Consider the following 16,091-nt stretch of genomic DNA (forward strand, 5'->3'; position numbering starts at 1 on the left):
TCATATAGGATAGTAGTTTCAAATGAATTACTTTTGTTCTGAACAAATAGGTTCTCAAGAATAAAAACTGAGAATTATGAAACTGACTCTTATTATAGAGATCATCTGGGGAGATTGTCTATGACTGTGCTTCTGATATTATTTGATAGATTAACAAAAAAATTTCAGACAGCAAATAGTATCTGAAATTTATTGTGGAATGCAAATGAATAAGCAAGGCAATTTTCAGTGTCTATGTGTATTATGAAAAGTATCTGCTAGAACATTGGTTGCTTTCTATTTTGAACAACCTAATTAGTTCAAAAAAATTTTTTTTAACCATTTTTATGATTCTAGTCTATTTATTACTAAAGAGTCAGAAGATCAAACATCAAAAAATTTTCAATTCCACCCAACATGGACTTATGATATCTATATCTATATATAGTGTTAAATTTAGTTTCATTCTCTAACATTTCAGAGTACAGTTCATATGCAGAGAAAATGAAATGAAATTACATTAATTGAGGTTTCTAATTCTATCTACTTGAACTTTCTTTTTCCTTTTTTTCTTTCTTTCTTTCTTTTTCACCCTTCTTCCCTGTTTTGCTTCCCTGAACATAAGTTTACTGTGTGTAATCAAATACAATTTACTACTCTGGCTGCACCCTAATTAGCTGTTTTAACATCCAGAACTCTAATATAAGCTCACTTGTCCCAATCAGCCAACATCTTTAGGGCTTTAGAAGTATCTTGACATGGTGTGGTAGGTCATTTATGCCATTTAAGATGTATTGCTTAAGTTCTGTAGAACTCTGGTACAAATTCTGTCTCTATTAGGCAGCATATCCCTAAAGGACAGGATGTTGCTAGCTATCACAATTCTTAAACATGTTATCGATGAATAAAGAGAATGACGAGTTAGAGTAATACTCTTCTTACAAATCCAAGATTCCAGACTCTTAGTACACATCTCTTTCTATTCCTCAACTCTACACTGTAATTCATTATGTTAAGCAGATATTCTAAATTAGATGAATTGAATAACACCTCACAAGGTAGGAAAAATACATAGATCTCAATTAATTAGAGAAGCTGTATATCCCCAAATAGGAAAGAGATGAATAGGAACCGATATAAAATGAATATCTGCTAAAGTGTTTTGCACTAGGAGAGGGCAAAATTAGACTTTCTTACCTCTGAGTGGTGTGTCTGAAGCCTATAATACTCCTTCACTCTATTTTTGCCAAAGCGAAGATATCCACACTATCTAATGGCTATTCCCACATAATCATAACTGAACACAATTAAAATGAAATTTTAGTGTTAAATATAATGAAAGCCAATGCTAATTCAAGATAGGATGGCATTTAAGAAACAAGATAAAGGATCACAAGGCAAATCATATACAATGCATTTAACTATGAACAAAACAACTGATAAATGGAATTTGTACTGATATTTTAACAAAATGTTGTTAGTGGCTCACCTCATTTGAATTGTTTCCCTGCTGATGTTATGAGAGTAAAAAATGTATTCTAATAAAAGTATGCAAAAAAGAAACTTCTGAAGCATTTATTATATCATTCTAACATGTCCCTTAAGAATATAATTTCTAGATGCATCTCGTGACAATATTTGTATTTTGATGCTATTATCTACCTGAAATTTATTTTGAGCAAAGATATTGATACCTAGATTTGTTTTCCACATTAATGAACTTTATAAAAATAAATGCATAGCAGTTTCTCAGGAATTAAATAGATATAGATAGATACTAAAGTATATTATCTGTTTGTATCTTTTTTTGAAGTATAGTTGACACACAATGTTATTATTTTCAGATGTACAACCTAGTGATTTGACAACTCTATTTGTTATGCTGTGCTCACTACAAGTGGAGTTACCATCTGTCACCATACAATGCTATTACAATACCATTCCCTATATTCCCTAGGCTTGTACCTTTGTTTCCCGTTTATTCCAAAACTGAAGTTAGTATCTCCCACTCCCCTTCACTCTTTTTGCCCATCCCCCACCCCTTCCCTCTGGCAGTCATCAGTTTGATCTCTGTATTTATGGGACAGTTTCTGCTTTTGTTTGTTTGTTTGGCTGGTTAGTTTTTTCGATTCCACATATAAGTGAAATCGTATGGTATTTGTCTTTCTCTGTCTGACTTATTTCACTTAGTGTAATACCCTTTAGGTCCATCCATGTTGTTGCAAGTGGCAAGATCTCATTCTTTTTTATGGCTGACTAATAGAAACCTCAGTTTGCTAAAGAGCAGCAGTGATTGGGCATAGCAAAGAGGAAAAAATGTTCCAAGTGTGCTGAGATTCAAGGGGTAGAATAATTCCAAATTAGTGACTGACCAAATAGATGAGAGAGAGAGAGAAAGCATTCCTGTTGAGATGGTTAATAGAGGGGAAAATAGGTTTTATAGTAGGCAAAGTGGGTTATGAGATAGTTGAAGAATATGTGTGTTGAGTATGAAATGATGAGACAAATGATGGACTGGGCAAATCCACATGTATCTTCTGAAAACAGGGCTGGATAACAAAGATTTAGTTCTTTGTATTTTGTGATAGTTGAAGCCATAACAATGTGTACTATTGTCCAAGAAGAGGGTGAGAATCACAAATGCCCAAAACCAAAAACTGAGAATGTCAATGAGGCAACATTGAAAAATTTTTAGAACTCATGGTCATGAACAGGAAGAGAGATGAGATTATAAGGTTGAGGGAGGGTTTTTGTTCTGAGGGACATCATGTTGAAAGATTAAGAATAGAAAAAGGAGACATTAAAACTTCAGAAAAAGATGGGATCGTTGGTAATCTATGATCCCAAGGAAGATGAAATGAGACAGCCTCTGAGCTGGAGTAGAAAGTGGAGAAATGAACCCTGAGGGAAGGGAAAGGTCATGGACTCAAGCCCTTTGCTATCACTGATGGCTTGAAATTTCTCTTCTAGAAATTCACGATGACACCTACTACTTTTTATTAACAAACTTTGCCAGCGTAGCAGAATTTAAACTGCTGTCTATAATTGCAAAATCATTTTAAATGTGTCTTAAATAAAGTTTATACTCTAGTATGGGCGAAAAAATTGTGAAGCTTATGGAATAAAGATCTTTAAAAGTATTCACTTTGCTAATTCACTCTTAAAATTCAGACTTGAAGGTATTAAATGTTTTTTACTTTTGCTTTCATTATGAAATGATGTATTCTGTGTTGGTACCAAGCATCTTGTTAGAAGAGTGAAGGCTGGTTTAATGTGAGAAAACCACCTAGGCTGACATGCCATCTGCTTTCCTGTAGTAAGTGTCCTGGGGGTTAAAAAACTTAAAAAAAAAAATCTATGCATTAAAAAGCTAACCAGATGTCCTGGTCAACATCTCCTGTCTTAATAAACTGGGAAATAGTAACCAATGTGTGTTATGATATTCTACCACTTGATTTGCCTAAAAGCCCCTAGCAGTGTTCTTTTAATTTTCTTTTTTAAGATTTATTTATTTATTTGAGAGAGAGAGAGAGATCACAGGTGAGCAAGAGGAGGGGCGGGGGGGAAGGAAAGAATCTCAAGCAGATTCCCCACTGAGCACAGCTACACAGGGCTCGATCCCAGGACCCCTGAGATCATGACCTGAGCCAAAATCAAGAGTTGATGCTTAATCAACTGAGCCACCCAGGCACCCTAAAAGTTATTTTTATGCAAATTTTATTTTAAAAAAAAGTCAAGGGCATGATGTTCTAAAATTTAGGGCCCAAACTTTTTCTATCACCCTTTTGTAAAAATATAAAAAGTAGGGAGAACATTATTTGATTTTGTAAGGGGGGTTTGGCAAATAATAGACGAGGATTCTTAAAGTGGGAATGATTCATTCTCCTGATTCTGCTATTATGCAGCCAAAATTGACTCAGGAAGGCTTTCCAAATGTCAGAGGAAAGAAGGCTTTAATAAATTTTATAGCATGGAATTTACCAATTAGTATGTTTTTCTACTTCACCTATAAAACTGGCTATGGTCTTTAGGGGTAACAAAGAATTCTCATCAATTCTGGAAAAAAAAGGGTGAATCTGGGTCAAACAACTTTGAATTTCAAAAGTTGAACTTCAAATTTTGTACTCATTTGACTCATTGTTTCCTTAGCAGAATTAGATAATTTTAGACAATTGTAGTATGGCCTTGAAGAGTCTCTTGAGAGAAACTATATGTTTTGCTTAACCTTAGGTAATTGCAACATTGGTTATTGGTCAAGAATCTAATGATTAGGGGTGCCTGGGTGGTTCAGTCGGTTAAGCTTCCGACTCTTGATTTTGGCTCATGTCATGATCTCAGGGTTGTGGGATTGAGCTCTGTCTCAGGCTCTGTGCTCAGTGGGAGTCTTGCTTGAGATTCTCTCTCCCTCTCCCTCTGCCCCCGCCCCCACCAGCTGACGCTCACTCTCTCTGTCTCTCTCTTGAATAAATGAATAAATCTTTAAGAACCTAATTATTACTTTGCAAGTTCTATTTTATCATAAATGTATAGTTGTGCTGGTCTTTAAGGAACAAATCCACACTTTCTTACTTAAAATTTACAAATAAGAGTATGAATTTAAGAAACCAATTTACAAATCAGAGTGGCAATTTATTGTTTATTATATACGATAAGACTGGCAGGAAGCCTGATATTGTGCCTAGACTGTGAAGGTAGGGATGTGTAGCCAGATCATGTGACTTGGAACACAGCTCTACCATTTATTAACTGGATGAATCAGTTAACTTCTCTGTGCTTCAGTTTCCTCCTTTGCTAAATAATGATAGAACCTACCGCCTGGAGTTGGTGATTAGTAAAAGAGTTAATATAAGTAAAGCACCTAGAATAGTATATGACAGATAAAACACTATCTGTGTCAGGGATTATCATTGCGTTCATCCATAGGAACAAATAATAGATATGACCATTATTCAGCAAGGACAAAGAAAATGGCATTTTTGGGCGCCTGGGTGGCTCAGTTGGTTGGGCGGCTGCCTTCGGCATTGGGCTCCCTGCTCGGCGGGGAGTCTGCTTCTCCCTCTGACCCTCCCCCCTCTCATGTGCTCTCTCTATCTCATTCTCTCTCTCTCAAATAAATAAATAAAATCTTAAAAAGAAAAAGAAAATGGCATTTTGAATAAATGTCTTAAAGGAGACATCATTGTGCAATGAATGAAACAGAGAAAAGTAAAATCAAATCTTTAAGACAAATCATATACTTTATCTAGACTCAGTTTGCAAATGTGCAAAATAACAATATAAACCCAAATAAAATGGCATGGTGGAATACTAACTTAGAATTATTCACACAAAGGACATGGCACAATGCTTGGCACTTGGGAAGTTCTTAGTAAAGATCAACTTCTTGTCATGACAAAACAATGAGATGCCTTGCCTTTCATCATTATAGGTAATTCTAAATAACTAGTTTTTGGTCTTTGAAAAAATCTAAGTACTCTCTACTTCAGAACAGTGCTGGAGACAGTGTTCCCATGAATTCTCTATTTCCTTGAAACTCTGCAGCTCACAGTATTCTGTGATTTTAAAAAACACTTATCAAATTCTCTTAAGTTAGTGATTTAAAATAAAATAGATTTAAAAGCAAATAGATATGGGTTCAAAATCTGGCTCTAACATATGCTCTTCAATCTTGGAGAAATTATTATGCTTTCAAAATTTCTGATTTCTCATCTATAAATTGGGGGAAATCCTTTCCTTCTTTTTTCCTCTTCCTCCTCTTCCTCTCTTTCCCTGTTTCTTTCTCTTTGTCCTTCTTTTCTTCCTTCTCCTTCTTCTTAGTTACAGTTTAATCCTCTTGAGATTTGGGGAATTACCCTTACTTCCTTGTTTAAAATTTGAGAAACATCCTCAATGTCAAGGTCTCACTATCCTCTTAGCTCATTGTCTGACTGGTTACGTATTCATTTATATGTCCAGGCTGTGATAGTATTTCTGCAGAATTAATTAAGAAAAGAAAGAATTAATTAAGAATTAATTAAGCAAAGAAATTTCTTTGCTACCTTTTCTGATTAACTTTGACTCAAGAGTAGTATGTTCTCATCATGTCTACACATTCTATAGCTATGACTAGTCTAGTCTATTTAGCAAATGTGAGAGAGAATAAGATTCTCTGGAATTTTTCAATAACATGCCAATTTATGAATTACTAGGTAAAAGAAGAATTGCACAGAATGTTTTTTGGTCTTTCATCATACTTTCCTTTTTTTTTTTGAAGATTTATTTATTGATTTTAGCAGGGAAGGAGTAGAGGGAGAGGGAGAGACTTGAGCAGGGAGCCAGACATGGGGCTCAATCTCATGACTCCGAGATCATGATCTGAGCTGAAATCAAGAGTTTGGATGCTTAACCAACTGAGCCACCCAGGCACCCCAGTCTTTCATCGTCTTCTCAATTTACATTTTAGGTCATTAGAATTAAAGCTTTTTTGACAACATTTTTATAATTATGGAAATTATGTATATATCTATTTTAAGAAATGTAAAAGAGGAAGAAAATTATTGATTGTATCATGCTTGTTTATTTCATATATTTCCCAGTATGTTGTAAACACAAACACAACCACATATTATTTAGCAATTTGATTAAGATAGCATATAAATTTCAAATACTGTTTTTTCCACTTTCTAAAACTATTTTCCCATCTCCTTTGAGCATATTTTCTTGAGACTAATATCACATTATATAGATATGCATTCTAACTTAATCTTTCCACTATTTGGGGACATTTAAGTTATTTCCAAATATTGCTTTTATAAATAATGGTGTAATTAATATCTTTGCATATAAATTATTGTCCATATTTTCACATCCTTATGAAAATGTATTTAAAGTGCAAGTAAGTTATCAGGGATTAAAAAAATTCTATTATAATTGCATAGAAGAAAGAACACAGAGTTAACCCTAACCACAGATACTTACCGTGGTATGTTGAAGCTCAAAGCTGTCCTCCCAAGAAGTTCCTTGCGGATGACATTACAGTGCAGGAGACTGTTTTTGGTAAAGAAGTTTAATACATCTCTAAAACATGTAATTTGTTTATTTCTCATCTCCACATAGATTCCATGGCTGTTATCTAAGGTGCAAATGATTTCTTTTGTCTGTAATAGCTAAGGATGTGTAATGCTGAAAGTAATAGAAGATAATGTATGATTTGTTGCAGATGTTTTTTTGCCCAGATAAATAAGAAAGGACAGACAATGCAGAACTATGAGTCCCAGGGAGTTTTCTAATAGCAACTCTAAGTGAAGGAAATAATTGCATTTAAAATATTTATTTAGATTTACCTAAAAATGCAATCTGAAGACTCCTAACCTTTTCATAAATTAAAGGCAATTATTTTATGTACCTTTTCATGTCTGAAAATTCCTTTGCTATTTCTATCGTCTATGCTGAAGTAATTATGGTTGAAACATGAATAAACTCTTCTAACGGTGGAAGCATATCAGAATCTATGTGGGCTTGGGCTGAGAAATGGGGCTCCATGACAATAAAGTTGCTCCCTTATAGGTACCTCCAATGTTGGTATGAAAGCACTCTGATCTACTTATTAGTTATTTTGCTATTTCCACTTTTATCTTTTATGCCTATTTAGTGTCCAGATCCATCATGCAAACAAGATTTATTGGCCTATCTGGAACAGATTAAGTTTTACTCTCACCAACTGAAAATCTGCAGTCAAGTTAAAGCTGAGATCCAGAACCTGGGAGGAGAGCTCATCATGTCAGCTGTGAGTACTGCCTGCCATTTATACCATCACATGTAGAAGATGCTTGAAACAAAGCTGCGACACCCCTCCTCACTTCACCAAATCTTTTAGGTCCATGTAGGTTAGAATAAACTCAGTTAGAATGTATTAAATTGCACGAAATTAAATTGGCAAGGAATCGAGCTAAAGAAATGCTGTGTCAGTACAACTTGTCTTTATTTACTCCACAGATTTTAGAATGAATCAGGATTTGTAAGCCACTTGGGTAAGAAATAGATATTAATTTAGAGCATGGTTTTCTGACTTCAAAAGGGGGACAGATGGAACTCTGAATTGAATCCCGTAATTTTTATGAAATAAATGCATATGGATTTGCAAATCAATGAAAAAATGGCTTTATTACTAGTAATTGATATTCATTTTCCTATTATCCTTTTCTATAATGTAGAAATTCAGGCCTTGAAAAGTGTTATTTCTATATGTAATTGTAGAAATGGAGTATGATAGAACATAGATGGTCTGGAAAAACTTTCATAAATTTTTGGTAACCCTGAGTTTCAAACCACTATAAAATGATCATAGTAGAAATAATGTCTAAATTTCTACTCATCTTTTAATAACAGTAGATCATTCCTCTAGAGCGGGTATGGTAATAAAGTAATATTTGATATTGGATTCAGTTATCAGTGACTTTGAGAAGGACATGGACCAAGATTATAAATTTAAGTTAAAGTGAAACATCATGAACGTTCTAGGAACTTATATTCATGAAGACAAATGATAACAGCATACTTGTAAGTTTGTAATTTCTAGGACTTCTACAGCCTGACATTGGACTTTCCCTCAGTGAACTAACATGCTTTAAAAGAATGTGATTGCAAAAACAAAAGCAGAAGTTTACCACCAAGAGTAGAAGGCAGGGAACTAATTCTATTGACAATCTAGCTTTTGCCTATATTTTATTTTGTTTGATCCTCACAATAGCATGCCAGAGAGATTGTTTGCTTATTTCATTTTCACTAATATTGGGAAAAAAATGACATTCCGAAAAGTTGAAAACTTCCGCAAGGTCATACTAGTAAACTTCAGAGCTGGGGTTTACCTTCAAAGGCTTGTCTTTGCTATTCATGTGGACAACCTTGAATCTATGATGAAACTGAAGAGCACTGATCAAAAGTAAATGATGTGGAAATTATGTCTAATAAGTATTAGAGATAAAAAATATTTTGTTTCCTTGACATTAAAATTTTGCAAAAACATGAAACAAACCAACACAACCTGTGCAATATTGGTGCCCTGGCACTTTTCAAAAAAATGCATTTTAAGTAGTCACAAGCTCTATACACAGAAACCTGTGTGGGTGTCTGAATACATACATTCATATAAATGCATATATGCACACAGCATGTATATGCATATATACGCTTTGAAATAGTGTATCTTTACTTTGGATTATTAGCCATCCAGTCTTCATTTTCTCATTTAACATTATACTGCTTTAAAATGTGCAAAATATTATTTATTTGTAGACCTATGTCTATCTTCTGTTTACATTTGTCTATTTCACACAGTCACACATTCACTATCATTCACAAAGCCTAAATCCATATGAATTTTATTTTCTCATTATTTACTACTTTTGCAGGTTGTTGAAGCTAAACTTTCACAGGAAATATACTGTTAAAATATGTTACTGTTAATTGTTCTTCCAAAATATAATTTCCTCCAGATGTACAAATTTGTATTTCCTGTTTGGTATGATGATTCAAATTCATGAATTTACCCATATTTTCAGATAGATTAAGCACAAGTTTATAAGCCATGATTTACAATTTAAAAGCTGAGTCATCATATAAAATAAGGAATAGCATTGCAAATCTAAAACTATTTTGTCATCATTTTCCCCACAATTTCCCTTTAGAAGAGATAAATCTGAATACAGGGAACATTTCATGCCCCCTTTTATATACCTTACAGCCATCTGCTTGCAGGTAGATCCTGAAAAGCTTTTTAAATACATTCCATTTACATGTGCCAAAGAACACTTGCTTTAATCTCTCAGTGACCCTGAGTTTTTGTCTTGTTATCTTTCCTTTTTAAATTGAGAAGAAGCTCTAATCTAAGTCATCCCTTTTCTCTGAGGTCTTTTGAAAAGTAACAAGCATGATTCTAAAGCAAGGAAACTCATTAAAAATTACAGAAATTCATTATTCAAAACTATAGAGTATCCAAAGCTCATTAAGTAAAGTTTGCATTTCAAAATCAGGTTCATGAAACATTACTTGTAGAAAATATATTTGATTAAAAAGAAGTAGGGAGAGTGCTTTCTGGGTCTGGGGTGTTAGGGTTTAGGAAAAGAAGATGAATTCATAGCATAAAGGAATTTGAAGATCATTCTCATAACAGAGCATTTAATTAAAATTATTTTCTAGTCATTCTTACATCTGTCTGCAAGCACTTATTCTGCAGTTACAAGTTTTATTTAGAAGGAAGCCAAAATGTAGATAACTAGTCCAAAACCCCAACTATGACTTGAGCATCTCTGTGTCAGGTGTTACAGAACATCTGGGGGATGAAAAGATGAATACAGGATGCTGCCTTTAAGATGATCAAGTACGCGTAAAATTAATACATAAAATATAACCAAATATACAAAATTGACTCAAACAATGTAATAAACTGTGTCATAGTGGTATGCACAAAAGCATAGTAAGAGGTGAGGGGATAATTAACTGCACTGATGTGGCAGGTGGGCAAGAGAAAGCTCCATGACTGACTTGACTCTAATTTAGGCCTTGATAAATAACTAAGAAACAAATGTATACTGATGGAGAAGGAGAGGAAAAGGATTTAAGGTGGATGGCACAAGTGAAATAAAACGATAGAAATAGGGAAAGAGAAGGCATTCCATAGAAATAGCAAGCAGTCAGATGTGATTTGGAAGTAATTGTTCTTGGTACTGTTGGTGTGAGGATTGGGGGAGGGGCAAGAGAAGAGAAGCTGCCAACGAAATAGGGGCTGTTTAGAAAGGGTCATTTATAACATTTTAACTTTACCCTGCAGGCAACTGAGAGTAATTGAAAATTTTTAAGTTCGAGATGAACATCTCGATCTACGTATTTGGAAATTAACTCTTTTTGACAGGGCGGTGATAGATGGAAAGATAAGGGACTGGAGGATAGAGGGGTATTTAGGTATGACTTTTTAAAATAGTCCAAGAGAATAAAAGTGACGCAGCCCCTAAGAAGCAAAGGAAGAATACCCTGAACAGGGCTTCTGTGGCCAATGGAGGCTGGAAGGCCTCCGAAGGGCGGGCCTTGGAGGATGCGCCTCTAAGCGCGGAGGCTCAGGTGGACCAGCTGGCCTGGGAACTGGCGTGGTTCGCGGAGCAGCTGGAGTTGGGCCTCAAGATGCGAAGACCCAGTCCGAAAGAGAAAGTGTAGGCTACTGGGGCAATCCCAACCTTGCGCGGTGGAAGAACCCCCATGGCCAGGAGGAGGCAGCTGATGCGCTCCTTGTTTGGGGACTGCAGGGATCAGACAGAAGCAGAGCAGGCACAAAACCTATGGGTTCTCAGGGCTGCAGCCTGCATAGCGCAGGGACAGCTTGTGCGCGAGGCCACCAGAAAGAAGAGCCAAAGGGTCTGCAGGCCGAGCCAAGGCACCGGGGCACTCCTGATGAAGAGTTTAGGTTCAATTTCTTTTAGCCTCTCATCCTGGAACAGTTCCCCTCCCTGAGTAGTGTGGGGGTTTGTTTTGAGTGCAGGGCCTTTCCAGGAATGCTCTTTTGGACAGATGTGGGGTTGGTCTGTGCATGGCTGGTCAGGAAATCTGGTGCCATGGCTGCTGGACAGATGTGAGACCAGCGTATTGGTTACTGTCAGACAAGCACAGACCCATTTATAGGTTTTCAGATGAAATGTCCTTCCCGCCAGAAGAAGGAGGTCCATTTAGAAAAGGCTTCTACAATAAGCTGAAGTGAATGTTCATCATGCTGTAGAAAGAACACTTTACTTTAGAATGAGATTAAGCAGCTGTTGGTAACAAGGATTATTGGGGAAGCTCTCTAACTGTACGCTGGTGCTCACCTATAAAAGGATGTCCTGTCAAATGGTGTAGTGCTTTATGCTGTGTCATTGCACTATTAAAACTAATTTTTGGAAAAAAGAATCCTCCTGGATTAAGACACTTTTGGTGAGAATGGAGAGGAGTGGATCCCTGCAAGCAAAACTCTGAAGTAGAAGTTGATTAGAGTCAATCTTTTGAAGGATAAGAGTGAAGAAGAAGGAAGAATTAAGACTTACCTCCAAGTTTTTGAGATTTGGTAGCTTACTTAGTCAAAACTGGCATCATTAACCAAAAGATAGGATTCAGAGTAGGAAGAGTAAAGCAACTCATTTCGGTTTTACTTGTTGAATTCAGTGGCTAAGCAGCATTCAAAGAAAAAGTTCTAGGAGAAGCTGAGTATAGGATTTTGGAACTCAGGAGAGAGGTATGAAAGAGAAATAGATGGAACCAATCCAGTATAAGTATGTTGAATAAGAAAAAAAAAAAAATAGCTGAGACAGAGATCCAAATATGTATCTTTCTCTCCTTCCTTCCTTCCTTCTTTCCTTCCTTCCTTCCTTCCCTCCTCTCTCTCTCCCTCCCTCCTTCTTTCCCTCCCTCCCTCACTTCTTTCTTTCTTTCTTTCTTTTTCTTTCTTTCTTTCTTTCTTCTTTCTTTCTTTCTTTCTTTCTTTCTTTCTTTCTTTCTTTCTTTCTTTTTCCTTTCTTTCTTTCCCTCTTTCTTTCTTTCTTTCTCTCCCTTCCTTCCTTCCTTTCTTTCTTTTCTTTTCTTCCTTCCTTCCTTTCTTTCTTTCTTTCTTTCTTTTCTTTCTTTCTTTCTTTCTTCCTTCCTTCCTTCCTTCCTTCCTTCCTTCCTTTCTTTCTTTCTTTCTTTCTTTCTTTCTTCTTTCTTTCTTTCTTTCTTTTCTTATACCCAGTGATTCTAATGTGCCTCTGTCAAATACAGAGACTTGGCTGTGGGAATTTACTCTCTCCATAAAAACAGTCTGAGAATGGGCAATCGAGGACTGTTATGGAAGCTTTGCAAAGTTATCAGGGAATCAGGCACTTTAGTCTTCCTGCTTTATTATTCTTGGCTTCTGGCTTTCATTTTTATCAAGGTCAAAATATGGCTGTTCTAGCTCTAGCTGTGGCTTTTATGTTCCAGACAGTCAGAATGAAGAGGAGCAGAAGCAAACATTCCTTACATTTTTTAAGTCCCCTTCAAATGCTTTCACTTACATATTATTGGCCAGAATTTAATAATCTGGCTATATATAAATGCAAGAGATGCTGCAAATATAAAATTTGTCTGTTTGTATGTGTTTTAATCTGGGCACATCGATTTCCTGCAATTAAATCAGAGTTTTGTTTCTTTGTAAAGAGAAAATGGATATTGGGTGGCAACTATCAGTTTCTATGATATCCTTCTACATTTACAAAAATCACAGCAGTACTCACACTTATTAAATTATCTGCTTTTTGATATATATTATCCTCTAGACTATAAGATCCTTGAATATTGTTGAATGATTGAAGGTAGAGTGTCCAAAGATTATAAATAATGCAGAAAATTCAGTTTGACTGAGCCTTAATATGTATATTGGATTTTGCACTGATAAAGTGTCTTTATATCTTTTCCAAAACAGTATCAGTAACATGGTAAAGGCAAAAATTAGGTCATAGTGGCCAAATACTGAATTTGCAGTGACAGAAAAAAAAAAAAGACAGCAAAGAATAAATTTTCCAGCAGTTTATAGTTGAAAGGAAGGGGGGAGAGAGAGAGAGAGAAAGATGGGAGGGAGGAAGGGAGGGTGGGTGGGAGGCGGAAAGAGAGAGAGAGAGAGAGAGACTTAAGTGGCAGATGGAATTGCTGGAATCTCCTTCCTACTCGCCCTCTTCTCTCCCCTTCTCCCCTTCTTCCTCCCTTCCTTCCCCTCCCCTTCTTCTTCTTCCTCTTCTTCTTCTGACTTACATTTTTATTTATGTGCTTTTAAAAATGGAAGTAATTGAGTAAATGTTTAGGTAAAGAGTAAGAAGAAGCCAGAAAGAACAGATTTATAAAAAATTAATACCATGATGGATAGAATAAAATCTTAAGCAAGGGAGAGGGAATGGAATTAGGAAAAAAGGTAGAAAGACTAGATTCGGAAAGAAAGAACTTTTCTCCTGAGAGATAAGGATTAATGCAGATATAAACACATTCCGATACAGAGAAATGGGAAGAAATTCTTGTTGATGGATCCCATATTTTGGTAAAATGGGAGGAGTAGTTTTCTGTTAAAATTGATTTGCGTGCTCTATCCACAGTTTTACTTTAACAAAAGATAAAAGTAAAGATGTCCATATCTTTAAACACTTTTCAATATTGCTTGGAAAGGAAAATAAATTAACAGCAGTGATTTGAGATAGTAATCAGAGATACTGTATGCTAGACATTGTTCTGCCAGAGCTGAGCTCCAGAACATTGCGTGGATCATGGAACCTGACTCAACTTCAGCTTATCTTTCAGTCACAAGAAAACGAAACGAACATGGCCTTCAACAGCTATCCTCTCTCAAAGAAAGGGGAGTATATAAAAATTTAATTTAAAAAATGATAGCAAATCATGACAAAACTATATAATTAAATATGCTGTTGCAGATTAGTTTCCATAGCCACCCTGACTTATTAATGTACTAATTTAGTAATACAGTAAATATATAACTCTAAGAAGATTAAAATGTACCTGGGTTACCTAAAGGCAGTCCCATAAATTTTCCATGAATTATTCCTCTAGTGTCCTTATGCATGGTGCAAGTGGGGAAGCTGTTATATTTTGTTAAAGGAGTCTCACCATAGAGAAATACGTATTTTTATATTCTAGATTGTATATATTGAGAATAAAATTCAGGAGAAAAAATAAAAAATTAAAATGATTTTAAACTCTTAAAACTACCCTTTCCCCAAATGTTATGCTTTTAGGCCAACAATTTTTTTATACTACTTAAAACTGATTAATTATGTAATGGCCACATTTTGTGTGTTTCCTTTAATGTGTTTAATTGTGCTCTCTTACCCTGAGGCAGGTGTGCCAAAGCCACAATTTTAAAAATTGGATAAATAAATAAAACTAATCCGTCAGGGGGGAAAGATCAGCAAGATTGAAAATTTGCCAAGCGACTGCAATTCAGCTGTAGCAGAAATCAAGGGGCAGTGTGCATTCAATTAGGAATGATAAAGAAAAGCAACAATACAGCTATTGACCAAAAGAGCCACCAGGGCCTACAGAACTCAGGCAATTGAGTATATACAGAATGACTTAGTAGGTTAATGTGCTTGCCACGTTAAGACATTAAGGGAATTAGTTAATGAGCTTTCTCAACCTACAGCAATCATTGGTAGTCATCAAGAAAATTGGGAAAAGTAAAAGAAGATTTGGAAAATTAACTGAAGTATTTAGAGATTTAAAAAAGGACTGGGAGGGGTGCCTGGGTGGCTCAGCTGGTTAAGCTACTGCCTTCGCTCAGGTCATGATCCTGGAGTCCCGGGATGGAGTCCCGCATCGGGCTCCCTGCTCAGCGGGGAGTCTGCTTCTCCCTCTGACCCTCCCCTCTTTCGTGTGCTTTCTCTCTCTCTCTCTCAAATAAATAAATAAAATCTTTTAAAAAACATAAAAAAGGACTGGGAGATATTTATGATAGAATGGGGAGAGATGCAAGAAATAAAGAAGGGGAGAAGAAAGGAGAGAAGGACAAGGAGAAAAAGTAAAAAGAAAGAAGACACTGCCAATAAATTTAATTCTCTGGAGTGTTTTTTGTTTGTTATATTAATGCTAGGTAGGAGGCAAGTGGAACAATAAACCTTAGTAGTTTAAAGAATATATTTTAAAAACAAGCAAAAGTATGGGGATATTATTTTATTTTATTTTGCATTGTAGTGAAGTAGACTAAGAAATTCTCTTGGTGTCTAGGTAATCTGATGTCACAATGGATTAGATTTTCTTGAGAAAATTATAACATGATTAGATTATTTCTAAGGTGTGATAGTGAAGGAAACTTGAAAATAATCTATTCATGTTGTAACTATCTAACTCAAAGTAACTATAAACAAATAGGGCAGGGACTTTCTTTCTTTTTCTTTTCTTTTTTTTTTTTTGGAGTGCATGCAAGATAGAACAGGCAAAGGGAAAGGGAGAGAAATCCTCAAGCTGACTTCCCGCTGAGCACAGAGCTTCTCGCAGGGCTCTATCTCCAGGACCTTGAGATCATACCTGAGCCAAAATTAAGAGCCAGATGCTTAACCGACTGAGCCACCCAGGCACCCCATTAGGTCAGGGACTTT

At 35.7% G+C, this 16,091-nt stretch overlaps 1 protein-coding gene and 1 pseudogene across 3 annotated transcripts in view; both read left to right on the forward strand.

Annotated features, from left to right (window-relative positions):
• The window catches only part of CTNNA3 (catenin alpha 3), a 1,800,030-nt gene that overhangs the window by 1,721,364 nt on the left and 62,575 nt on the right, over positions 1-16,091 (forward strand). For all 3 annotated transcript variants that reach the window (XM_078077659.1, XM_078077660.1, XM_078077661.1), the window contains one exon: positions 7,610-7,744. In XM_078077659.1, coding sequence (XP_077933785.1) covers positions 7,610-7,744 — 135 coding nt within the window. The remainder of the gene's footprint in view (positions 1-7,609; positions 7,745-16,091) is intronic.
• LOC118538272 (UPF0488 protein C8orf33 homolog pseudogene) lies at positions 8,760-11,429 on the forward strand (annotated as a pseudogene).

Source organism: Halichoerus grypus, chromosome 7 (assembly GCF_964656455.1).
Source record: "Halichoerus grypus chromosome 7, mHalGry1.hap1.1, whole genome shotgun sequence".
NCBI classification, from domain to species: domain Eukaryota; kingdom Metazoa; phylum Chordata; class Mammalia; order Carnivora; family Phocidae; genus Halichoerus; species Halichoerus grypus.